The sequence below is a fragment of the Oncorhynchus masou genome, chromosome 1 (genome assembly GCF_036934945.1).
Source record: "Oncorhynchus masou masou isolate Uvic2021 chromosome 1, UVic_Omas_1.1, whole genome shotgun sequence".
Lineage (NCBI taxonomy): Eukaryota > Metazoa > Chordata > Actinopteri > Salmoniformes > Salmonidae > Oncorhynchus > Oncorhynchus masou.
Genome location: NC_088212.1, coordinates 13,736,072 through 13,763,580, shown reverse-complemented (window position 1 = coordinate 13,763,580; position 27,509 = coordinate 13,736,072). Strand labels below are relative to the sequence as shown.

Genomic DNA, 27,509 nt, shown 5'->3' with positions numbered 1-27,509 from the left:
TAATTTTTTATTTTACCTTTATTTAACTAGGCAAGTCAGTTATGAACAAATTCTTATTTTCAATGACAGCCTAGGAACAGTGGGTTAACTACCTGTTCAGGGGCAGAACGAGAGATTTGTACCTTGTCAGCTCGGGGATTTGAACTTGCACTCTAACCACTAGGCTACCCTGCCGCCCTGAAATGCCTGCATGGGCAATGGAGTGACTTCACACACCTCCCGCTAGCATTGGAACTCTTCTCAGCAGAAAGAAGCATTGAGAGACGAGAATAGGTGTTCTCTCCTGCCTCTGAGAGCACTACGCAGAGGATTCTTTCCCTTGTTTAAGAGTGTTTGTGTTTTAACATTCTAATGTTGTTTTAGGACTGTGGTTTTGAAGTGTTGACAAGTGACTTACATACAGGATTTTGTCCAACCTGCTGCTGCAGAGTTCCACATGTCAGATAGAGTTCCTGGGGGGACTGCTAGGTGGTACCGGGAGGTTTAACCTCTGAACCAGTCACATGCTGTTTTCATAAACACTCAACACCCTCCCTCTAGTGCATTCTATTCCACTATTTATCTTTCCACCTCCCTCCACTAGAACAAGACATATATTTTCTTACTGTACGTAGCCTAACCCAGTGTCTGAGGAAGATTAGCTTGGGTAATTTAAATTTCAGGCTGAAGGGGGGGGGGTTTAGCACAGTTTATATGTTTTCAAATTTGACCTTCTCCCTGTATTGTAAACCCTAGAGTATAACACTCACTTGAGCAAATATATGTTTGTTTGAAAGAGTAATGTGAGGATGACATGGAGGTGTGTGTGTTTTTTTCGGGGGGAGAGGGTGCAGGGAATTGTGCGTGCACATGTGTTTTTACTTTGTAGTGTTTGTGAACAACAGAGGAATGGGTGTGTGTAAGAAGGTCGTGAGAGTTGTGCGCGAGATGACCCCAGTTTCCTGTGAGGGGCTTCGCTTGTAGTTATTGCGGTCTCTCCCACGCCACATGGAAGGACACACACACCAGATGCACTGGCACATCATCTGTAATTCACTGGAACGTCTGAACCCGCTACAGGACGCGCGCAAATGAGACAGGAGACAGAAAATGATGGTGGGATCGGCCCGGATTTGGGAGCAGTTTTCTTGATTTCAGCCATCTCCATTTCGTTACTGTTTTGAAGAACACAGAACACATAACGCCAGAAGTTTCTCAGAGGAAATGAGAGGAACATTTGGCAGAAAGTGGACTCTAGAACGTTTAGCTTTGGGATTTTCTCAATTTCAGGACTCCGAAGTTCCACTGGTGAAGAGGAACACCTAGAAATAACTATAACTGTGCAAGTTAGAGAGCCAGAGCTTCAAGAGTTGAAGACTGGGCACCAACATTTGGCTGCGTGAACTGAGGAAACACTGGAAAGTTATACTCTTAATAAATTCACTGATGCTTGGAAAACACCATTTTTGTCATAAACATATACGCCTGACATCTTTAATAGGCTACCACTTGGAAATGCACTTCGATTGCAAGCCCAAATTGTAGACTATTTATTAGGCTACAACTTGGAAATACACTTCCCATTGATTGCAAGCCCTAAATTGTAGACCATTTTTAGAGTATCAAATTCAGTAATAGACCTATAGTTTTCAAAATTTCATTGATGATAGTAGCTAATTTTTTTGTTATATTTAAATTGGAGAATTCCATCCATTAGCCTGTTTTCCGTTTGAGGACGCCTCTTTTTAAATTGACACGGTTTTCCTGAATAGTCTACAATACATTATTAAATAAGCAATGGAAAGGTTTATGGAAAGGTTCATGTCATACGGGACTTGTATTGTCAAATAATGCATTTTAATTGACCATCCCAAAAGCCCCGGTGTACGATATTATGCATAATAGTTTCCTCTCGTCCGTGAATATACAGAAACGAACGATGTCCACTCTTATAATATGAATAATTCAGATATTTTTCTCATCTCATTCATTGTCACCTTTGCCTTAAAGTAGCGAGGTTTTCAGGGGTTAGTCTTTCATTTGCTGTTAGGTTGGGCATATTTGTTTCTTGTTTTATCGAACTGCGATAATGCGCCATCTGACACGGTTTTAATATAATTTGTTATCAAGTGTCTGAAAAGAACAAAGCTATCCCCCTCGCCACTTCCTTTTTTTCAGATGCCTCTTTAATTGTTTGGTATTTCGTATTTGTTTATTTTAAAGGGAGTGGAGTCTCTTTCTTTCTTTTTTCTCCCACTTTGTGTTTAATGCTCCGTTTCGAGAGGCGCGTTGTACGGGTTAATTTAGCGCGAGTTCCCCCGGCTCCTGTAGCGATTATTGCGCACAGTGGGGTTGCGTGCTGTTCGTTCCCTCGGAGGCGATGCCCTTTTGCGGAGAGGTCTTGTCACAGTGGACAGACGGTACCCTCACAATCAGGACGCAAGGACACAAAGAGAATAATTGCATTAAAAAGAACCATTCTTTCCGCAACTGCCCAGGAGGGGTGTTAACTGTGGGTGTTTGAGAGGCCCTTTGTTGCTTGAAAAGAAGTAGCCAAGAATATGCACTGTGGACGAGCTGTATGTTTTATGAACAGTGTTACTGTATACTGTTAGGGCGCTCGCACACGTCTCTCTACCTCTTTGGTTCGCGGAAAAGTCAGTGCTGTGCAGTTTTAACAGAGAAACTGGTTTGAATAGTTTGAAAGACAAAAAGTTTATGGCGTATGTTCTTTGCGCATTGGATTTGGAGACCGCTGCGCGCCTCCAGTAATTTATCTAACAGTACATTCTCAAAATTAGTCTTTTCTCTAAATCTTCATGTTACTGTCTGCTAAGTTTTTCATTTGCCACCAAAAGCGTTCGTAGCATTTTTTTCCCTTGGGAATTTGAGTTCTCAGCTCCCTTAAACGCCTCACATTTGTAACAAATTCATTATAAAAGGGGGGCGTGGAAGTGAAAACCTTCAATCATAGGCTACCTCAATTTGTGGATATTTCTTCGAGGGATGCCAATGGACAGATACGCTGACATGGAGGACAAACTGCGCATTTTGGAGGACCTGAACATGATGTACATTCGCCAGATTGCTCTGAGTTTACAGGTAATTAACGTAGACCGTCACATCTGATTCCCAGCGCCTCTCACAGGAGCTGATGTCCAAGCTCTTCTTTCACCTGCTAGTCGATGTGCGGTGTTGTCATGTCATATCTTTGCCTTCTCACCCAAGTCAAGCAGGGCGTTTCAGTGAAGTTATATTTTGAAGTGTAGGTGTACAAATCATAGGGTGGCAATAGACAGGGAGAGCGAGTAAGCTGTGGTCTATCTCAGACAGTATCTGATGTGGCAGGGACCAGCGTGTACCGTCGATCACTTCCGACTTTCCACTGAAAGGTGTACATACAGTAGACTACATGAGCCAGTTTACAGAGTGAGTTCCCAGCTCCGCTGCTTTGACATATTAAGAGTTAGGAGGGGCTAGCTGAAGAATGTCCCTGACCAAGGTGTCATGCTTACTCTGGTGTGGTCTCCAGAAGTTCTCAGTGAGAGAGAACAGAAAACACCACAAGTCATGTACAGTTAGTTACTCTCTAACCCAGCGTACTAACACTCTATCTGCAGCTGCATGCTGTATGTGTGGGACTCACAAGTCCCCAATGGGGTAAAAGTGGATGCGTGTGATGGAAAGAGAGATGGAAAGGAAGAGAGGCCTAATGATGCAATACGTATCAATTTCCAAGTGAAATAGGACTGTACTGGTTCTTATGTAGTCAGTGTTATATCGTTCATGTGAACATTATACATAACAATGTAGTCATTTTGGGACTAAGCTGAGCATTACAGTCCACCTCACAGAGAACACAATGTGTGTGTTCTTTGATGAGCAGAGTGTCTAAACTAAAAGGGCATTGAATATTTCTGCACTAGAAGGTTAAAATAACACTGAAATTGTGAAAATTATGATAATGCCCTTTTTGTGTATGAGCTGTTTGAAAAGATGGCAGAAATGTCTGCCTGTTCAGGTGGGGTGGAGTGTTTAGCCCAGATTGTGATGTCATGATCTGATCTGATTTATAATAGACCAATGACCATTCATCTGGGGAAGAGAGTGGGCTCTAGACCATCCTATCAGCCAATCAGGGCTGTGTATGTAAATATATTCTGATTTATTTCTCCCACACAATCAGACAGCATTTCAATGGCCAAAATATGCTTGGGGAACTCAATTATTACAATTATATTTTGGAGTTATTTTCATTAAATAAACACACACAGTGATTTATTAGACATACAGTGATTATTTAATAATAACATTAAAACACTGCATGGAGGCTTTAATCTGAGGAGAGGCAGGAGACATGGCCATTGGAAATCATACAAAAGGAAATTCTAATGTAACATTTTTGGACGCTTGGCTGCTCTATTGTGAAACTATGTTAGCTCTGCAGCTGTTGTGTGTTAGGAGCGTGTCATCTACTGGTTTTACCTTGGGACCCAAATTGAACCAGGTTTTCTGTCATCCAATATTCGCATGGTGATTTTTAGTTTTTAGTTGTTGAAATCTGGAAAACTATGTTTCATTCTATATTCATAGTAAATGTACCAATTATATGACAACAGCCCATTCTTTTTTATTGTCAATAATTAAATTTAGCCCATAATGTTAAGCTCACTGGTTTGAGACCACAAAATCAACCATATCCGTGAATTAGCACTGCTAATAACTCTATATTTTAAATACTAGTATAGAGGTTAAATTATGAAAAAATATAGGTTCATTATCATTTTTACACACTTTCTACCTGGTTTTAGTTGTTTAAGTTCAGACTGGAGTATTTTATTACAATAAAAAAAAACATTCAAACCCATTGAAGGTCGTGACCCACCATCTAAGTGACAATGGGAGTGTCAGCCTCTGCAACTGTGGGACCTGAAGGGTGCTGTGTTGGGGCAGTAGTATCACTATGGCACAGGTTGGCATCTCACCTCCACTACTCATGGAGCTGTGTCTTAGTTAATCTGTCCCAAACAGAAAGCCAGTTGGTCCATTTGGGTATACGATGGACAACATGACTTTTTAATAGAACAGTGGGTGTCTAATGGGCACACGCATACACACAAACACACACTTGTTCTTCTATCCTCTTGGGGACCTAAAGTTTATTTCCATTCAAAATCCTATTTTCCCTAAACCTAACCCTTAACCCTAATTCTAACCCTAAACCTAACCCTTAACCCTAATTCTAACCCTAAACCTAACCCTTAACCCTAATTCTAACCCTAAACCTAACCCTTAACCCTAATTCTAACTCTAAACCTAACCCTTAACCCTAATTCTAACCCTAAACCTAACCCTTAACCCTAACTCTAAACCTAACCCTTAACCCTAATTCTAACCCTAAACCTAACCCTTAACCCTAATTCTAACCCTAAACCTAACCCCTAAAATGAAAATAGCCTTTGTCTTCATGGAGACGTGGGAAATGTTCCCAGGAGGAAGAATTCCCCTCATTTTACTATCCTTGTGGGGACATTTGGGGATTTCAGGTCCCCATGAGGATAGAAGAACAATACCCCACCCAGATGGGTCTCCTTTGTGTCCAGAAGAGAATTTATAACACCGGCTTTGCCCCTGACGTTCCCTGCCTCCCCGTTGAATCCTCAATCCCTCAATCCCTCAGCCATTACAGAATCATCACGGATGCTCTCACGAGTTGTACCCTTTCATCCCAGTCACCAGATGTCAATCAGTCTCAAACCACTCATTTATACTCAATGAAAGAGCTTCCTTTGAGCCACTGACTTGTTTACTTCACAAACAAACTGGAAAAAGCCAGTCAGTCTACATGCTGAATCTGTGTTCTATGCTGGCAGAAAGCAGTGGCAGATACACTCTCAACAAAGAGATCCCAACTGGGTTGTCAGTGTAGGATCTCAGTAAACAGGCTTGTGTTTCTCTTCAGTGTCCTCAATGGTTTCCCTGTCTGGGTGGGTTGCTGGAATCGATTATATATATGTGGTAGAGCTGTGCGACCCACTACAACTCCATGCTGAGTTCTCCATGTGCTGCAGCGTGGCCTCCACAAGCTGTAGCAGACCATCATTTGCCCTAAAGGTTGGTAGTTTAGAAGAGTCCTGTGGATGATCCAGCTGCTATGGTCTAAAAACAGTAAACTTCCCCCTTGTTGCTGTCTGGGAGGCTTGTGTCTGTCCAAGGTGCAAACATGAGTTCTCAGCTTAGTTCCTGGAGCTCTACTGGTAAGACATTGGTCATCGGTGGGCAGCTGTCCTGAGCTGCTGTGCTTACATAGAACAAGATAACACACCCAGAGTGTCAGAGCCAGCATTCCAGACCTTTACATAATCAGAGTATGTCAATGCTCCGGCTCACAGCAAGTTATATTCCCTTACAACATCTGTTTGTTCAGGTTTTATTTGGTAGATAGCATGAGTTTTTACTCACCAAAGTAACAATGTAGTGTGGTCAATGACTTAGTAACTTAGTTGTAGTCAACATATTTTCGGATATCTTCGGAACTACCCACAATGCACTATTGTAAATGTCATGTGGAGAACTTGTGCTACCTAGCTAGCTCCAGCTGGCTAATGTTAGCTACTAGCCAAGCTAGTATGTAATTACATTCAAGCCCAAGTGTTGGCATTGGTGAACTACTATGTACATCCATGAAGAAGAAACAATATACATTAATACACCAAAGTGCATCTCCTCTTCTCCTGTGCATTTGGTAGTCAAGTGAGGTGAGTTGTTTTAGTTTTCTGTCTTCTGTAGCTAGTTCTAGTTTACATTTCAGACCCAACAGCTTTTTAAAAAGCTAAATATGCCAAGGAGGTTTGTTGTTGGTGGTTGCAGTAATAATACCCACAAGGATGAGGTTACAACTCATTTGTGGCCCAGAAACGAGAAGCTAGCTTTAAAGTGGGACCGGTTTGTCCAGTTGAAGCAAGCGAATTGGAGTAAGGTAACCGCGGGACGTCTACTGTATGCAGTGTTAATTTAACCTCGGAGGACTTTGATGGCTATAACCAGTGGAAGACAGTATTCGGAATGAGACTCTGACTGAAACCAGGTGCTGTGCCAAGCATGAATGTGAAGCCTGCAACCTCTATTTCCTACCGACCTACGGGTACATTGTGAGTGTCAGTAGGGATGGAGATGAACCGAATAAATTCACTGTGGATTTACCTCATAATATCGCTATTGGATTAGCTGACTTTAGCTGACTGTTCTCTTTTTTTTTAAACAGGGAGACAATTTATTTTCACTGATCTCAACTTGTTTTCTCATGGCTCTCTCTTGTGCCTCTGCAGCAGACATATGGTGAGCAATATGTTTGGAACACAATAAAATCCTTGTATCGAATTGCAATAGAAATAGAATCATGGGAATCACAATAAATATCATATTGGCACCAAAGTATCATGATAATATTGTATTGTGAGGTCCCTGGCAAAATAACTAGCTATAGCTGGCTGGCTAGATATAACTGCATATACCGATAACATTATTTGATAACTGGTTAGGTGGTAGGTTTGGGCTGTATCCAGATTTTCCTATCCTCGTACCCTCATACCGTCCTTCTCTCACAGCGGGATTTACGGTATTACCGGCTTAGTACACAAGGCAGCACCAACAACGCCCATTGGGCGTCCAATACCAAAATATACGAATTGCAAAGACAGGCAATCCAGCTCATAGTTATACATACAGTGCCTTGCGAAAGTATTCAGCCCCCTTGAACTTTGCGACCTTTTGCCACATTTCAGGCTTCAAACATAAAGATATAAAACTGTATTTTTTTGTGAAGAATCAACAACAAGTGGGACACAATCATGAAGTGGAATTTCGACATTTATTGGATATTTAAATGTTGTTTTTAACAAATCAAAAACTGAAAAATTGGGCGTGCAAAATTATTCAGCCCCTTTACTTTCAGTGCAGCAAACTCTCTCCAGAAGTTCAGTGAGGATCTCTGAATGATCCAATGTTGACCTAAATGACTAATGATGATAAATACAATCCACCTGTGTGTAATCAAGTCTCCGTATAAATACACCTGCACTGTGATAGTCTCAGAGGTCCGTTAAAAGCGCAGAGAGCATCATGAAGAACAAGGAACACACCAGGCAGGTCCGAGATACTGTTGTGAAGAAGTTTAAAGCTGGCGGATTTGGATACAAAAAGATTTCCCAAGCTTTAAACATCCCAAGGAGCACTGTGCAAGCGATAATATTGAAATGGAAGGTGTATCAGACCACTGCAAATCTACCAAGACCTGGCCATCCCTCTAAACTTTCAGCTCATACAAGGAGAAGACTGATCAGAGATGCAGCCAAGAGGCCCATGATCACTCTGGATGAACTGCAGAGATCTACAGCTGAGGTGGGAGACTCTGTCCATAGGACAACAATCAGTTGTATATTGCACAAATCTGGCCTTTATGGAAGAGTGGCATGAAGAAAGCCATTTCTTAAAGATATCCATAATGGTTAAAATTGATGGGAAGATGGATGGAGCCAAATACAGGACCATTCTGGAAGAAAACCTGATGGAGTCTGCAAAAGACCTGAGACTGGGACGGAGATTTGTCTTCCAACAAGACAATGATCCAAAACATAAAGCAAAATCTACAATGGAATGGTTCAAAAATAAACATATCCAGGTGTTAGAATGGCCAAGTCAAAGTCCAGACCTGAATCCAATCGAGAATCTGTGGAAAGAACTGAAAACTGCTGTTCACAAATGCTCTCCATCCAACCTCACTGAGCTCGAGCTGTTTTGCAAGGAGGAATGGGAAAAAATGTCAGTCTCTCGATGTGCAAAACTGATAGAGACATACCCCAAGCGACTTACAGCTGTAATCGCAGCAAAAGGTGGCGCTACAAATTATTAACTTAAGGGGCTGGATAATTTTGCACGCCCAATTTTTCAGTTTTTGAATTGTTAAAAAAGTTTGAAATATCCAATAAATGTCGTTCCACTTCATGATTGTGTCCCACTTGTTGTTGATTCTTCACAAATAAATACAGTTTTATATCTTTATGCTTGAAGCCTGAAATGTGGCAAAAGTTCGCAAAGTTCAACAGGGCTGAATACTTTGGACAGGAGGCACTGTATATACACTGAACAAAAAAATAAACGCATAAATATGCGACAATTTCAAATATTTTACTGAGTTACAGTTAATATAAGGAAATCAGTCAATTGAAATAATTTCATTAGGCCCAAATCAATACATTTCACATTAATGGGATTAAGTGGAACAGCCACTTTACAGATATGCGTCTGTTGGTCACGGATACCTTAAAGGTAGGGACATGGATCAGAAAACCAGTCAGTATCTGGTGTGCCCATTGCCTCATACATTGTGACACTCTTTGCATAGAGTTGACCAGGCTGTTAATTAAGGCCCGTGGAATGTCGTCCCACTCCTCTTCAATGGCTAATCAACGTTGCTGGATATTGGTGAGAACTGGAACACGCTGTCGTACACATAGATCCAGAGCATCCCAAACATGCTCAATCTGTGACATGTCTGGTGAGTATGCAGGCCATGGAAGAACTGGGAAATTTTTAGCTTCCAGGAATTGTGTACAGATTGTTGCGACATTATTATGCTGAAACATGAGGTGATGGTGGCGGATGAATGCCATGACAATGGTCCTCAGGATTTCGTCACAGTATCTCTGTGCATTCAAATTGACATTGATATATTTTTTAAATTGAACCTTTATTTAACTAGGCAAGTCAGTTAAAAACAAATGAATATTTACAGCGACGGCCTACAAAATGCAATTGTGTTGGTTGTCCGTAGCTTATGCCTGCCCATACCAGAACCCCATCGCCACCATGGGGCACCCTGTTCACAACGTTGGCATCAGCAAACCGCTCGCCCACACGATTCCATACACGTTCTCTGCCATCTGCCCGGTACAGTTGAAACTGGTATTCATTCGTGAAGAGCACACTTCTCCAGCATACCAGTGGCCATCGAAGGTGAGCATTTTTCAACTAAAGACCTTTACGACACCGAACTGCAGTTATGTCAAGAACCTGGTGAGGACGACGAGCACACAGATGAGCTTCCTTGAGACCGTTTCTGACAGTTTGTGCAAAAATTATTCAGTTGTGCAAATCCACAGTTTCATCAGCTGTCCTGGTGTCTGGTCTCAGATGATCCCGCAGGTGAAGAAGCCGGATGTGGAGGTCCTGGGCTGGCATGGTTATACGTGGTCTGCGGTTGTGAGGATGATTTTGGACATACTGCAAAATTCTCAAAATTGATTTTGGAGTCAGCTTACGGTAGAGAAATTAACATTCAATTCTCTGGCAACAGCTTTGTTGGACTTTCATAATTTCTGGGACCTTTTATTTCAGCTTATGAAACATGGGACTAACACTTTATATATGTTGTGTTTTATATTTTTGCTCAATATACATTTGAAGTTATTTCTGTTGAAGTTTACATGATAGGGAATAGGCTAGCTTGCCGAATCCTCCATATAACGTCACACCCCGCAAAACATTTTCTGGCATGACTTTGGCATTCTTTGGAATTCTGATCAGTTTCATGTAATAACTTGAAAAATAGATGTAATTTTGCATTAGGACTTTTGATGCGTATACTAATGCAAATCCATATGTTGCATGAGGTTACATTTATGTTACCTACCCTTTAACAAGTCCCTTTTTAAAATAGGAATCACCACATTCTTGGCTCCTCTGAGCTGTGATTCTTGTTTTTCATGGCTCTCTCGCTCACCTCAGTTATGACGCTCCTAAGGGCCACAGTAAAACACCTAGTCAGTGACAGCGCTGTGAAGCCCTTTTGTCTACGGAATGCAGGAATTCCCAGCCTACTGCTGGCTGATGGGAACAGGAAACAGCCCAGTGAAACAAATGGTTCCCAATAGAGGGGTCAGCATGATGCCTGTACACAAACACACACACACACACACACACACACACACACACACACACACACACACACACACACACACACACACACACACACACACACACACACACACACACACACTGTAGATCATTGGCAGATATAGTGGAGATGCCTGAGTGACTGCATTAATGAGTGTGCTTTCCAGGGCTCTGTCTTCCAAGTCACTGGCCAGTCCCATGCCCCCCTGTCCTTTTACTGGGGGTCACAGGCAGAGGGGAGGGCCCTAAATGGCTATAATTAGCCTGTTGCCCAGAGTGCTGTCTCAGGTCAAATACACTATATGATAGGTCACCCTTGCACTTTACTTAAATAATTCTCAATTTCTTCTAAAGTTGAAATAAAAAACAAAAAACATTTGATCTCCACACCTTATTGGATTTTCAACATTGAAGAATAAATAGTATTTTTGCAAACTAAAGTTTAGAAATTTAATTCAGAAAATAAATACAATTAACATGGACAACATTATTGGCACCCTGAAACTAGTACTTGTTTGCACAGCTGTTCAAATCAAATCAAATTTATTTATATAGCCCTTCGTACATCAGCTGATATCTCAAAGTGCTGTACAGAAACCCAGCCTAAAACCCCAAACAGCAAGCAATGCAGGTGTAGAAGCACGGTGGTTAGGAAAAACTCCCTAGAAAGGCCAAAACCTAGGAAGAAACCTAGAGAGGAACCAGGCTATGTGGGGTGGCCAGTCCTCTTCTGGCTGTGCCGGGTAGAGATTATAACAGAACATGGCCAAGATGTTCAAATGTTCATAAATGTCCCAGCATGCTCGAATAATAATATGGTAGAACAGTTGAAACTGGAGCAGCAGCACGGCCAGGTGGACTGGGGACAGCAAGGAGTCATCATGTCAGGTAGTCCTGGGGCATGGTCCTAGGGTTCAGGTCCTCCGAGAGAGAGAAGGAGAGAATTAGAGAACGCACACTTAGATTCACACAGGACACCGAATTGGACAGGAGAAGTACTCCAGATATAACAAACTGACCCCAGCCCCCCGACACACAAACTACTGCAGCATAAATACTGGAGGCTGAGACAGGAGGGGTCAGGAGACACTGTGGCCCCACCCGAGGACACTCCCGGACAGGGCCAAACAGGAAGGATATAACCCCACCCACTTTGCCAAAGCACAGCCCCCACACCACTAGAGGGATATCTTCAACCACCAACTTACCATCCTGAGACAAAGCTGAGTATAGCCCGCAAAGATCTCCGCCATGGCACAACCCCGGGGGGTGCCAACCCAGACAGGATGACCACATCAGTGAATCAACCCACTCAGGTGACGCACCCCTTCCAGGGACGGCATGAGAGAGCCCCAGTAAGCCAGTGACTCAGCCCCTGTAATAGGGTTAGAGGCAGAGAATCCCAGTGGAAAGAGGGGAATCGGCCAGGCAGAGACAGCAAGGGTGGTTCGTTGCTCCAGAGCCTTTCCGTTCACCTTCCCACTCCTGGGCCAGACTACACTCAATCATATGACCCACTGAAGAGATGAGTCTTCAGTAAAGACTTAAAGGTTGGCCAAGATGACTCCTGACAAATGCTTCTTGTAGCTTCCTGCACCTTTCTACTAGCATTTGGGCTCAATTTTCAGCAAACTGCTCTAATTCTTTCACGTTTGAGGGGTGCCCTCCACTAACTGCTGTGTCCAGCTCTCGCCATAGATAATGGATGTGTTTTCAGATCTCGACTCTTTGCCAGCCATTCCAGAATAGTCCAGCGTTTCTTCTTGAACCGTTCCTGGGTGCTTTTGGGGTTGTTGTTCTGCTGGAAGACCCACAACCTTCAATGGAGACCCCATTTTTGGACACTGGGTTGAACATTGGACTCCAAATCACCTTTTATAATCTGCTGATTTCATGATGCGTTACTCACATTCAAGGCCCCCAGTACCAGAGGCAGTAACGCAACCCCACAGCATTATCAAGCCTCCCCATGTTTGACTGTAGGGAGGGTGTTCTTTTCATTGAAGAACCTTACTACTCTATTCTGATCTTCTTTGGAAACATACTGTACCACATTGTGTGTGTGTGTGTGTGCGCCCTGCCCCACTTAGCAGGCGTCCAGACTGGAGTGCAGCAAGATCCCCTTCTGGTTCTCTTCCATCCCCTCCCCTCGGTTCCTCTCCCATCCCCCCCTCGGTTCCTCTCCCATCCCCTCCCCCCCTCGGTTCCTCTCCCATCCCCTCCCCTCGGTTCCTCTCCCATCCCCTCCCCTCGGTTCCTCTCCCATCCCCTCCCCTCGGTTCCTCTCCCATCCCCTCCCCTCGGTTCCTCTTCCATCCCCTCCCCTCGGTTCCTCTCCCATCCCCTCCCCTCGGTTCCTCTCTCTTCCATCCCCATCCCCTCCCCTCGGTTCCTCTTCCATCCCCTCCCCTCGGTTCCTCTTCCATCCCCTCCCCTCGGTTCCTCTTCCATCCCCTCCCCATCCTCCTCGGTTCCTCTTCCATCCCCTCCCCTCGGTTCCTCTTCCATCCCCTCCCCTCGGTTCCTCTTCCATCCCCTCGGTTCCTCCCCATCCCCTCCCCTCGGTTCCTCTCCCATCCCCTCCCCTCGGTTCCTCTCCCATCCCCTCCCCCCTCGGTTCCTCTTCCATCCCCTCCCCTCGGTTCCTCTTCCATCCCCTCCCCTCGGTTCCTCTCCCATCCCCTCCCCCGGTTCCTCTCCCATCCCCTCCCCCCCTCCCCTCGGTTCCTCTCCCATCCCCTCCCCCTCCCCGGTTCCTCTCCCATCCCCCCCTCGGTTCCTCTTCCATCCCCTCCCCTCGGTTCCTCCCCATCCCCTCCCCTCGGTTCCTCTCCCCCATCCCCCTCCCTCGGTTCCTCTCCCATCCCCTCCCCTCGGTTCCCATTCCATCCCCTCCCCTCGGTTCCTCTCCCATCCCCTCCCCTCGGTTCCTCTTCCATCCCCTCCCCTCCCCTCGGTTCCTCTGCCATCCCCTCCCCTCGGTTCCTCTCCCATCCCCTCCCCTTGGTTCCTCTCCCATCCCCTCCCCTCGGTTCCTCTCCCATCCTCCCATCCCCCCTCGGTTCCTCTCCCATCCCCTCCCCCGGTTCCTCTCCCATCCCCTCCCCTCGGTTCCTCTTCCATCCCCTCCCCTCGGTTCCTCTCCCATCCCCTCCCCTCGGTTCCTCTTCCATCCCCTCCCCTCGGTTCCTCTCCCATCCCCTCCCTCGGTTCCTCTCCCATCCCCTTCGGTTCCTCTCCCATCCCCCTCCCCTCCGGTTCCTCTTCCATCCCCTCCCCTCGGTTCCTCTCCCATCCCCTCCCCTCGGTTCCTCTCCCATCCCCTCCCCTCGGTTCCTCTCCATCCCCTCCTCTGTTCCTCTCCATTTCGGTTTCAGCCAACCTTTAACTAGGCAAGTCCCATCCCCTAAGGTTCCTCTCCCATCCCCTCCCCTCGGTTCCTCTCCCATCCCCTCCCCTCGGTTCCTCTCAAACCTTCCCCCGGTTCCTCTCCCATCCCTCCCCTCGGTTCCTCGCCATCCCCTATGGGACTCCCAATCACAGCCAGTTGTAATACAGCCTGGAATCGAGCCAGGGTCTGTAATGACTCCTCTAGCACTGAGATGCAGTGCCTTCGACCACAGCGCCACTTGGGAGCCCCGAGCATCTCCCCCTCTACCCTCGGTTCCTCTCCCATCTCCTCCACTTCCTTCTGTTTCTCTTCCATCTTCTCCTCCTCCGTTCCTCTCCCATCTCCTCCTCCTCCGTTCCTCTTCCATCTTCTCCTCCTCCTCCGTTCCTCTCCCATCTCCTCCTCCTCCTCCTCTGTTTCTCTTCCATCTTCTCCTCCTCCGTTTCTCTTCCATCTTCTCCTCCTCCGTTCCTCTCCCATCTCCTCCTCCCCCGTTCCTCTCCCATCTCCTCCTCCTCTGTTTCTCTTCCATCTTCTCCTCCTCCTCCGTTCCTCTCCCATCTCCTCCTCCTCTGTTTCTCTTCCATCTTCTCCTCCTCCGTTTCTCTTCCATCTTCTCCTCCTCCTCCGTTCCTCTCCCATCTCCTCCTCCTCTGTTTCTCTTCCATCTCCTCCTCCTCTGTTTCTCTTCCATCTTCTCCTCCTCCAGTTTCTCTTTCATCTTCTCCTCCTCCTCCATTCCTCTCCCATCTCCTCCTCCTCCATTCCTCTCCCATCTCCTCCTCCTCCGTTCCTCTGCCTTCTCCTCCTCCTCCGTTCCTCTCCCATCTCCTCCCCTCCCGTTCGGTCTCCTCCCATCTCCTCCTCCTCCGTTCCTCTGCCATCTCCTCCCCCGTTCTCTTTCTCCTCCTCCATCTGTTTCTCTCCTCCATCTCCTCCTCCCGTTCCTCTGCCTTCTCCTCCTCCTCCGTTCCTCTCCCATCTCCTCCCCTCCCGTTCGGTCTCCTCCCATCTCCTCCTCCTCCGTTCCTCTGCCATCTCCTCCTCATCTGTTTCTCTTCCATCTTCTCCTCCTCCTCCGTTCCTCTGCCATCTCCTCCTCCTCCATTCCTCTCCCATCTCCTCCTCCTCTGTTTCTCTTCCATCTTCTCCACCTCCTCCGTTCCTCTCCCATCTCCTCCCCTCCTGTTCGGGCTCCTCCCATCTCCTCCCTTCCTGTTCGGGCTCCTCCCATCTCCTCCCCTCCTGTTCGGGCTTCTCCCATCCCCTCGCCTCTGTACCTCTCCCCTTGTTATTCCACTGGATGCTGCCTCTGTTTGCCGAGATATTAGAAAGATCACAGAGCAGCTGCTCAGGGACAGAGAGGATTAGTTGACCCAACAAGTAACTCCTCCCCAGTAACACCCAGCCAGCCCTACCCAGGCTGAGCAACACAACAATGGCATGGAGCAGCTTCTCCCGTCTTATCCGCTGTGATGATACACTGAGCACTGTTGTGTGCAACAAAAGCAATGAAAAGTAAGGCTACACACAATAGTCCATTGTAGGTGGAATACCCTGTACTATTAAAGGGATACTTTTGTTTCCTTGACCTTGTCACAATGGTATGGTGTCACCACAGGAACACTGTGGTGTTACCTACATGGTTAATTTTGATATGTGGTGTATAGGTGGGCCATGATTAATAAACATGTTCCATAATGTAGACTAACAAGACCGATATGAAGGCTGTCCCTGCTGGTCCTGGTATGATGAGTACTAGGCCATCATGTATTTAGGAGGTCAACTCTGTTTTTGTTGATTTACTTGTCGATTTATTGGTTGTTTACTTGGTTTAAGACCCAGAAGAGTAAAGTGATGGTGTACGCTCAAAGCTACTATAAAGGTCCATCCACCCATTCATTCCTCCATTCATCCAACCATGCACCCATCCATCCATTAATTAATTCACTTCCAGTCAGCAGGGAGATCCAGGGTCTCCTCTCCCAGTGTTGGTTCAGCTGTCAGGTTGTGGAAGTAGCTTAACTGATCCCAGATCTGACTTCCGCACAGAAGGTGTGCTAAGCCATGCCAGATAAGCCTTTGGTGTAGCTGGATATATAATGTGTGTCTGTGTGCATGTGTCTGTGTGCGTGTGTCTGTGTGCGTGTGTCTGTGTGCGTGCGGGGTGTGTGTTAGTGCGGTTGTCGGATTGTGTGTGTGTGTGTGTGTGTATTAGTGCTGTGTGTGTGTGTGTTAGTGCAGGTGCGAGTGCGTGTGTGTGTTAGTGCTGTTGTAGGGGTGTGTGTGTGGTTGTGTTAGTGTGGTTGTGTGTGTGTGTGTTAGTGCGGTTGTGTGTGTGAGAGTGCGGTGTGTGTGTGTGTGTGTGTGTGTTAGTGCGGTTGTGTGTGTGTGTGTGTGTGTGTTAGTGCGGTTGTGTGTGTGTGTTAGTGCGGTTGTGTGTGTGTGTTAGTGCGGTTGTGTGTGTGTGTTAGTGCGGTGGTGTGTGTGTGTTAGTGTGGTGGTGTGTGTGTGTTAGTGTGGTTGTGTGTGTGTGTGTTAGTGTGGTTGTGTGTGTGTTAGTGCGGTTGTGTGTGTGTGTGTTTGTGCGGTTGTGTGTGTGTTTGTGCGGTTGTGTGTGTGTGTTTGTGCGGTTGTGCATGTGTGTGTGTTAGTGCGGTTGTAGGGTTGTGTGTGTGTGTTAGTGCTGTTGTAGGGGTGTCCGTGTGAGTGCGGTTGTGTGTGTGTGTGTGTGTGTTAGTGCGGTTGAAGGGTTGTGTGTGTTAGTGCGGTTGTGTGTGTTTGTGCAGTTGTGTGTGTGTGTGTGTTAGTGCGGTTGAAGTGTTGTGTGTGTTAGTGCGGTTGTGTGAGTGCGGTTGTGTGTGTGTGTGTGCGGTTGTGTGTGTGTGTGCGGTTGTGTGCGTGTGTGTGTGAGTGCGGGTGTGTGTTAGTGCGATAGGGTTGTGTATGTGTGAGAGATTGCAGTTGTGTTAGTGCGGTTGTGGGTGTGAGTACAATTGTGTGTGAGAGTGCGGTTGTGTGTGGGTGTTAGTGCGGTTGTGTGTGTGTGTGTGGGGGGGGGTGTTAGTGCGGTGTGTGGGTGTGGGTGTTCATGCGGGTGTGTGCTAGTGCGGGTGTGTGTGTTAGCGCGGGTGTTAGTGCGGTTGTGTGTGTGTGTGTTAGTGTGGTTGTAGGGTTGTGTGTGTTAGTGCAGTTGTAGGGTTGTGTGTGTTAGTGCGGTTGTAGGGTTGTGTGTGTTAGTGCGGTTGTAGAGTTGTATGTTAGTGCGGGTGTGTTTGTGCGGTTGTGTTTTTATTTTTATCTTTATTTGTGCGGTTGTGTTTGTGTTTGTGCGGTTGTGTTAGTGCGGTTGTGTGTGTGTGTGCGTGTTCGTGCTGTTGTGTTTGTATGTTAGTGTGGTTGTGTGTGTTAGAGTGCGGTTGTAGGGTTGTGTGTATGCAGTAAGTAAGCCTTCAGTCTATACAGAATCCTGTTGTTATGGTGAGGGCCACTACATGTGTGTATTTTCATCTCTCTGGGTTCTATCATAATGGGACTCTGTCTGTCTTTGCAACTGTGTCCTGCATGGCTGTCACACCGCAGTTGTGCCCTGCAGTTGTGGAGAGGGTGTGGGCATGGGGATAGGCGGTAGAGAAAGGGGACATTGTGTATGGTCACCCACGCCCCCGCTGGCCCCAGCTTGGGTCCTGGTGTGGTTAGGACTAGGAGCAGGCCTGCCCTAGTCTCAGGAACCAGTGAAATGCCTTGACTTGAGCCAGCTTCCTTTTGAAAGACACCAGTCAGGAGGGTGCAGGAGGAGACAGACCGCCAGCCAAGCAACAGCCTAGCAACAGCCCCCTCCCCCCAGCCCTCACTTTCTCTGCTTTCTCCCTGCTGCCCACTCTGTCCTTTCACTCTAACATCCTACACTGTCCTCCCATGCACTCTCTCTAACATCATGTTTAACTCCCTCTGTTCTCATTCACACTCTGTTTTACCACTCTGTTTTACCACTCTGTTTTACCACTCTGTTTTACCATTCTGTTTTACCATTCTGTTTTACCATTCTGTTTTACCACTCTGTTTTACCACTCTGTTTTACCACTCTGTTTTACCACTCTCTACCTTGCCTCTCTCTCTCTTCCTTCTATCCTTCTCTACTCAGCTAACACAGCTCACTCAGACGTAGCACTCTGGCATGATAAGACGGACAGCAATACAGAGCCAGAACAAATCTCAGCTTGATTCATGTTGTCTCTGAGTAGAAAGTAGTCAAAAAACCACTGTGTAAATTGTTAACAACCTTGCCCAAGAGGAGAAATTAAAAACACAAGTCCTAAAAACTTCTGAAGATACTCTGGAGTTGCAGCTGGCTGTGTGTGCTGTTTTCACAGATGTCGGCTGTCTTTTCATGTAAATTGTCTGTGAAAAAGCGTTTCTTGATAGTGTATTTGTTTGTGCTTATAAACTTTTGTTTTAATTTGTCCATGTTAATGTAATGTACATCTGTGGTTATTCGTTTTGTGTACTTTTGAGATTACAGTATTTGTACATGAATATAAGTGTGTGTGTGTCTATTGTTTACAATGCAATTGTCAAGGAGTGTTGTGGTTCTGTTCTATGTGAGTATTAGTGTATTTTTACAGAATCCATGTACATTTATCTGCGTCTGTGGGGATTGATACGCGTGTGTGTGTGTGTGTGTGTGTGTGCGTGCGTGCGTGCGTGCGTGCGTGCGTGCGTGTGTGTGTGTGTGTGTGTATTAGCCTGTCCATTTCAGTTATTGTATATGTGTATATAGTTATGGTAGGCACTCTGTCTTTAAGAAGCCAGTGTTAGGAAGGGAAGGTGGAGTCTAATTTATAAGTGCTTCTCTCTCTCTCTCTTCCTTCCTTCCTTCCTTCCTTCCCTCCCCAGGGACCAAATAAACAAACACTTATCACCATCAAAACAAACAAGTCACTGCTGGATATTCCACTGAAGTGGCTAGCGCAGACATCCTTGTGACTCAGAGAATTATGTTGCTGGGACAGATTGCCGAGGTGTGTGTGTAGTGCAAGCATGTGTCAGGCTGTGAAATTGAATCACGCCTCACCACAGGAGTGTGTGGGTATGTGCAGGATGCCTCTGCAGGACTACACATTGTCTCTCCTAGCAAGAGTTGAGGGCCGCTGTAGTTCTGAGTCTGGGCAGGAGAGAAACACTGTCAATGTTCTTAAATTACTCTAAACTCTACCAGTCGCTTTGAGCTCAAGTGGCCCAATTCTATGGCTTTTATTATTTTGCTTCTGCAAGACAGTTTATTAGGTTCATGGAAATGGATCGCTCTTACAGACAGTGAGTCACGTGGTCGTGGCTTGCTATAAACGGTGAGGGGGGAAAGTATTTGATCCCCTGCTGATTTTGTACGTTTTTGCCTACTGACAAATAAATGATCCGTCTATAATTTTAATGGTAGGTTTATTTGAACAGTGAGAGATTTAATGAGGGAAATAAGTATTTGACCCCCTCTCAATCAGAAAGATTTCTGGCTCCCAGGTGTCTTTTATACAGGTAATGAGCTGAGATTAGGAGCACACTTAAAGGGAGTGCTCCTAATCACAGTTTGTTACCTGTATAAAAGACACCTGTCTACAGAAGCAATCAATCAATCAGATTCCAAACTCTCCACCATGACCAAGACCAAAGAGCTCTCCAAGGATGTTAGGGACAAGATTGTAGACCTACACAAGGCTGGAATGGGCTACAAGACCATCGCCAAGCAGCTTGGTGAGAAGGTGACAACAGCTGGTGCGATTATTCGCAAATGGAAGAAACACAAAATAACTGTCAATCTCCCTCGGCCTGGGGCTCCATGCAAGATCTCACCTCGTAGAGTTGCAATGATCATGAGAACGGTGAGGAATCAGCCCAGAACTCCACGGGAGGATCTTGTCAATGATCTCAAGGCAGCTGGGACCATAGTCACCGAGAAAACAATTGGTAACACACTACGCCGTGAAGGGCTGAAATCCTGCAGCGCCTGCAAGGTCCCCCTGCTCAAGAAAGCACATATACATGCACATATACATGCCCATATGAAGTTTGCCAATGAACATCTGAATGATTGAGGACAACTGGGTGAAAGTGTTGTGGTCAGATGAGACCAAAATGGAGCTCTTTGACATCAACTCAACTCGCCGTGTTTGTAGGAGGAGGAATGCTGCCTATGACACCAAGAACACCATCCCCACCGTCAAACATGGAGGTGGAAACATTATGCTTTGGGGGTGTTTTTCTGCTAAGGGAACAGGACAACTTCACCGCATCAAAGGGACGATGGACGGGGCTATGTACCATCAAATCTTGGGTGAGAACCTCCTTCCCTCAGCCAGGGCATTGAAAATGGGTAGTGGATGGGTATTCCAGCATGACAATGACCCAAAACACATGGCCAAGTCAACAAAGGAGTGGCTCAAGAAGAAGCACATTAAGGTCCTGGAGTGTCCTAGCCAGTCTCCAGACCTTAATCCCATAGAACATCTGTGGAGGGAGCTGAAGGTTCGAGTTGCCAAACATCAGCCCCGAGACCTGAATGACTTAGAGAAGATCTGCAAAGAGGAGTGGGACAAAATCCCTCCTGAGATGTGTGAACCTGGTGGCCAACTACAAGAAACGTCTGACCTCTGTGATTGCCAACAAGGGTTTTGCCACCAAGTACTAAGTCATGTTTTGCAGAGGGGCCTCATTAAAATGCAAATCAAGTTATAACATTTTTGACATGTGTTTTTCTGTCTCTCACTGTTCAAATAAACCTACCATTAAAATTATAGACTGATCCTTTCTTTGTCAGTGGGCAAACGTACAAAATCAGCAGGGGATCAAATACTTTTTCCCTCACTGTATATGGCAATTTTCCTATTTTGTTGCCTAACAACCTGGAATTCAAATGGATTTTAGGGGGGTTTTATCATTTGATTTACACAACATGCCTACCACTTTGAAGATGCAAAATATTTTTTTATTGTGAAACAAATAATAAATAACAAAAACTGAAAACATGAGCGTGCATAAGTATTCACCCCCCAAAGTCAATACTTTGTAGAGCCACCTTTTGCAGCAATTACAGCTGCAAGTCTCTTGGGGTATGTCTCTATAAGCTTGGCACATCTAGCCATTGGGATTTTTGCCCATTTTTCAAGGCAAAACTGCTCCAGCTCCTTCAAGTTGGGTGGGTTCCACTGGTGTACAGCAATATTTAAGTCATACCACAGATTCTCAATTGGGTTGAGGTCTGGGATTTGACTAGGCCATTCCAAGACATTGAAATGTTTCCCCTTTAACCACTCAAGTGTTGCTTTAGCAGTATGCTTAGGGTCATTGTCCTGCTGGAAGGTGAACCTCGGTCCCAGTCTCAAATCTCTGGAAGACTGAAACAGGTTTCCCTGTATTTAGCACCATCCATCATTCCTTCAATTCTGAACAGTTTCCCAGTCACTGCCAATGGAAAAAGATCCCTACAGCATGATGCTGCCACCACCATGCTTCACTGTGGGGATAGTATACTCGGGGTGAAGGGAGGTGTTGGGTTTGCGCCAGACATAGCGTTTTTCTTGATGGCCAAAATGCTCAATTTTTAGTCTCATCTGACCAGAGTACTTTCTACCATATGTTGGGGAGTCTCCCACATGCCAACTTTTCAGTTTTTTTATTTTTTCATTTCACTTCATCAATTTGGACTATTTTGTGTATGGCCATTACATGAAATCCAAATAAAAATATATTTAAATTACAGGTTGTAATGCAACAAAATAGGGAAAATGCCAAGGGGGATGAATATTTTTTGCAAGGCACTGTAAAGCAGGCAGACCGGCATCGAGGCATTCAGTTACTGTTCGAGTGAACGTTGGGCAAAACAATTGACCTAAGCAACTTTGAGTGTGGTATGATCGTTGGTGCTGGGCGCATCGGATCCAGTATCTCAGAAACTGACGCAATCCTGCACTTTTCATGCACGACAGTGTCTAGGGTTGGCAGCAGTCCTGTGGGCAAAACAGCTAGGCTAAGCAAGAAGATACTGAACTTTAATTAATTGGCGTGCAGATTCAGGGAGTTAACTCCAGATGCTTCTAATTTTAGATTTCGGTTTGGCTCTCAGCTAGATATCCTCTGTTGGGCTTATACATCTTCACATTTGCGGCAAAAAATGTGATTTATACACAGAGTATACAAAACATTAGGAACACCTTCCTAATATTGAGTTGCATCCCCTCCCTTTTCCCCGAGAAGAGCCTCAATTCGTCAGGGTATGGACTCTACATGGTGTCAGATCCGTTCCACAGGGATGCTGGCCCATGTTGACTCTACATGGTGTCAGATCCGTTCCACAGGGATGCTGGCCCATGTTGACTCTACATGGTGTCAGATCCATTCCAGGGATGCTGGCCCCACATGGTGGATGCAGGGATGCTGGCCCATGTTGACTCTACATGGTGTCAGATCCGTTCCACAGGGATGCTGGCCCATGTTGACTCTACATGGTGTCAGATCCATTCCACAGGGATGCTGGCCCATGTTGACTCTACATGGTGTCAGATCCGTTCCACAGGGATGCTGGATGACTCTACATGGTGTCAGGTTCCACAGGGATGCTGGCCCATGTGGACTCTACATGGTGTCAGATCCGTTCCACAGGGATGCTGGCCCATGTGGACTCTACATGATGTCAGATCCGTTCCACAGGGATGCTGGCCCATGTTGACTCTACATGGTGTCAGATCCGTTCCACAGGGATGCTGGCCCATGTTGACTCTACATGGTGTCAGATCCGTTCCACAGGGATGCTGGCCCATGTTGACTCAAATGCTACCCACAGTTGTGTCAAGTTGTCTGGATGTCCTTTGGTTTGTGGGCCATTCTTGATACACACAGGAAACTGTTGAGCATGAAAAACCCAGCAGCGTTGCAGTTCTTGACACAAATCGCTGGGCCTGGCACCTACTACCACACCCTGTTCAAAGGCACTTAAATATTTTGTCTATATATTCACATTTCTGAATGGCATACGAACACAATCCATGACTCAATTTGTCTTTCACCTAGATTCACCTGGTGAATGTTTTGTATACTCAGTGTATGCATGTTTCAACACAATTTCCCTTGGTCAAAGCAAATATAGTACGCTGCTCTTTGTGCCTCTCAAACTAAGCTATTGCAGTCTTAGGATACCTGATAGTAAGGTTATACAGGAGGGTCTGTTTATGGGTAGATACAGTTGAAGTCGGAAGTTTACATACACCTTAGCCAAATACATTTAAACTCAGTTTTTCACAATTCCTGACAATTAATCTTAGTAAACATTCCCTCTCTTAGGTCAGTTAGGATCACCACTTTATTTTAAGAATGTGAAATGTCAGAATAATAGTAGAGAGAGTGATTTATTTCAGCTTTTATTTCTTTCATCACATTCCCAGTGGGTCAGAAGATGTCATACACTTAATTAGTATTTGGTAGCATTGCCTTTAAATTGTTTAACTTGGGTCAAACGTTTTGGTGAGCCTTCCACAAGCTTCCCACAATAATTTGGGTGAATTTTGGCCCATTCCTCCTGACAGAGCTGGTGTAACTGAGTCAGGTTTGTAGGCCTCCTTGCTCGCACACGCCTTTTCAGTTCTGTCCACAAATTTTCTATAGGATTGAGGTCAGGGCTTTGTGATGGCCACTCCAATACCTTGACTTTGTTGTCCTTAAGCCATTTTGCCACAACTTTTGAAGTATGCTTGGGGTCATTGTCCATTTGGAAGACCCATTTGCGACCAAGCTTTAACTGATGTCTTGAGATGTTGCTTCAATATATCCACATAATTTTCCTTCCTCATGCAGCCATCTATTTTGTGAAGTGCACCAGTCCCCCCTGCAGCAAAGCACCCCCACAACATGATGCTGCCACCCCCACAACATGATGCTGCCACCCCCGTGCTTCACGGTTGGGATGGTGTTCTTCGGCTTGCAAGCCTCCCCGTTTTTCCACCAAGCATAGCGATGGTCATTATGGCCAAACCAGTTCTAATTTTCTTTCATCAGACCAGAGGACATTTCTCCAAAAGTGTGATCTTTGTCTCATGTGCAGTTGCAAACCATAGTCTGGCTTTTTTATGGCGGGTTTGAAGCAGTGGTTTCTTCCTTGCTGAGTGGACTTTCAGGTTATGTCGATATAGGACTTGTTTTACTGTGGATATAGATACTTTGGTACATGTTTCCTCAAGCATCTTCACTAGGTCCTTTGCTATTGTTATGGGATTGATTTGCACTTTTCGCACCAAAGTACGTTCATCTCTAGGACACAGAACGCGTCTCCTTCCTGAGCGGTATGGCGGCTGCGTGGTCCCATGGTGTTTATATTTGCGTACTATTGTTTGTACAGATGAACATGGTACCTTCAGGCATTTTTAAATTGCTCCCAAGGATGAACCAGACTTGTGGAGTTCTATGATTTTTTTTTGAGGTCTTGGCTGATTTCTTTTGATTTTCCCATGATATCAAGCAAAGAGGCACTGAGTTTGAAGGTAGTCCTTAAAATACATCCACAGATACACCTCCAATTGACTCAAATTATGTCAGCCTATCAGAAGCTTCTAAAGCTATGACATCATTTCTGGATTTTTCCAATCTGTTTAAAGGCACAGTCAACTTCGTGTATGTAAACTTCTGACCCACTGGAATTGTGATACAGTGAAATAATTTGTCTGTAAACAATTGTTTGAAAAATGACTTGTGTCGTGCACAAAGTAGATGTCCTAACCGACTTTCCAAAACTATAGTAGGTTAACAAGAAATTTGTGGAGTGGTTGAAAAACGAGTTTTAATGACTCCAACCTAAGTGTATGTAAGCTTCCGAATTCAACTGTAGATGGCTGTGTGGATACCTTTACTTTAGGTGTAAATCCCCAGAGAGGACTGTGGGAGCTGGGACTGGGTCAGTCTCTCTGGTCTGGACTGAGGTGGGCTGGCTGGGCATTATTTGACTGGAATGGGCTGCCCGAACAGCCTGTTCTCCCCTCTGCCTCTGGAAGATGTTGTCAGCGGAACAAACCCTCAGACAGGGTGATGTTATGCAACCCCCCTACCCACAAGCTCTCGATTAGGGGTCACTAGTACAGGGTCACAGACGGAGTGGGGGTCTGGGGTGTTGAAACAGTGCCCTTTTTTAAGTTGGCTGACTTTGACTCTGGGATGGCTTCCCATAAGGCTGTCTGCCTGTTATGTTGTGGAGCTCTTTTCTCCTGCACATGTTTGCTCTCTCTCTCTCCCCTTGCTCTTGCCCTCTGTCTCTCTCTCCTCTCTCTTTGTCTTACTCTCTCTCTGCACAATAGCCTTTCCCAGTGAAGAAGCAGAATGCCACACTCTTCCTCCAGCAGGGGGGTGTCTAATCTTGACTGGGAGATGTAAAGGCTAAGCTAGTTTACTGTAGTGGTGCAGGCCTTTTCTTTGGCCCTTGGAAGCACACAGCTCACTCCTCATTGGCTGGCCACTTGTCTGTCCGAGAGACCCATTGTTAACCCCTGCTCAGCCACGCCCCCCTCAGACAAGGTGTCATTGGTCAGTGTGTCAGAACACCGGTCATGTTTGTAGATAATGTTTGTGTCAGGGACACTTAGGTGGAACTTAAGCCCCTTGACCCCACTGTTGTTGACCACGGCTGTCTTGTAATGCCTGTTGCTGTGAGAATCTAGAGAATCCATTTAAACCACATGTCAAAATCATTCCACGAGTGTCTGCAGGTTCTCTCTCCTCCCTTGCACTTGATGAATGAATTAAGGTCACTAATTAGTAAGGAACCCCCCTCACCTGGTTGTCTAGGTCTTAATTGAAAGGAAAAGAAAAATCAGCAGACACTGGGCCCTCCATGGAATGAGTTTGACACCCCTGAACTATACAGTAGTCTTCATGTATTACAATAGTTGAATAATGTCAAGACATGTGTCACGCTAGTGTAAAGGATTTGGAGACAGGCGCAGGAATACATCACCTGGGTTTTTAATACACCCTAAACAAACACGTATGCAAAACACGGGGATGTTCCCAAACAAAGAGCGAGGGTAAACCTCGTAGAACGACACGGGACGAGACCTGTAATACACAATGCACAAAACACGCAGCACAGGCTGAGACAACACATAGGTACTCACACCAGCAACGGACATGGGAACAATAGGAATTGGAACCAGGTGTGCGTAATGACAGAGTTCAGCGCAGACTCGAAGGCCGGTGAAGTCGACCTCCGGAACTGGTGAACAGAATGAGCAGCAGTACCGGAGGGATCCATGACAACATGTCTGTCATTCTGGAAAATTTCATTTTCACTTCTTGCAGTCCAGGTGAACAGTTGAAAACCAAAACCTCCAATTTTGTTAAAGAAACCCAACACAGCCTGTTATGTGCTGTTCTGATTGATGGTCCAATTTACCCGACAGTTAGTACACTCAGGCCATTTCCTGACCGAAACGCTCCCCTGCCTCTAGGAAGGAAATAGGCCACGTCATCATGTCTCAAGCCCTAATACAAAAACAATGAATATCTATCAAAAACAAAATCTATCAAAAATAGGAGAGAAAGTAGCACAAGCATACAGCATTTGAGACCGAATGGTGTATTGATGGACGGACAGACAGACCGTGATATATATGACGAGGAAGGAAGGACAGAAGGGATCTCCAGGGACTGACGGCTCACATCGGAAAAGAGATGGTTGTTTGTTTGGCAAAGTGTTTATTTCAGTGAGAAAGTAAATAGAAAGGAAGCGGTCGTGTCAGTGGGACGCAGCTAGAGAGGTCAGACACATCAATGAAATGCATCCAGTGGAATGCAAAGGCATCAGTTTTTGTCCCAGGTGGCATCCTGTTCCCTTTATAGTGCACTAGGGCTCCATAGGGCCCTGATCAAAAGGAGTGCACCACAAAGGGAATAGGGTGCAATTTGGGACATCAAACATCTGAGCATGTATTCAGGATTGACAGTATCATAGTCATTTGGGGATTACAGTTGGGGGATTTTAAACTCATTCCGGATCCTTGGGTTAGACTCTTCGTTTTATCATTCACGCTGTCTGTGTGCAGTTATTTGTTTTCTACATCAATTTCTCTTGTGTGTGGGCGCCTTGTTGTTGCTGGTGTTTGTGTGTGCGTGTGACCATGTATGGTGTCTGCTTGTTGTTGTAATGTAGTGTACG

At 45.7% G+C, this 27,509-nt stretch overlaps 1 protein-coding gene across 1 annotated transcript in view; it reads left to right on the top strand.

The window, feature by feature from the left end:
• The first annotated feature begins 1,667 nt into the window (after nt 1-1,667).
• The window catches only part of rtkna (rhotekin a), a 73,414-nt gene continuing 47,572 nt past the window's right edge, over nt 1,668-27,509 (top strand). Inside the window, 1 exon segment of the mRNA XM_064943891.1 lies at nt 1,668-3,081. Coding sequence (XP_064799963.1) covers nt 2,986-3,081 — 96 coding nt within the window. The 5' untranslated portion in view covers nt 1,668-2,985.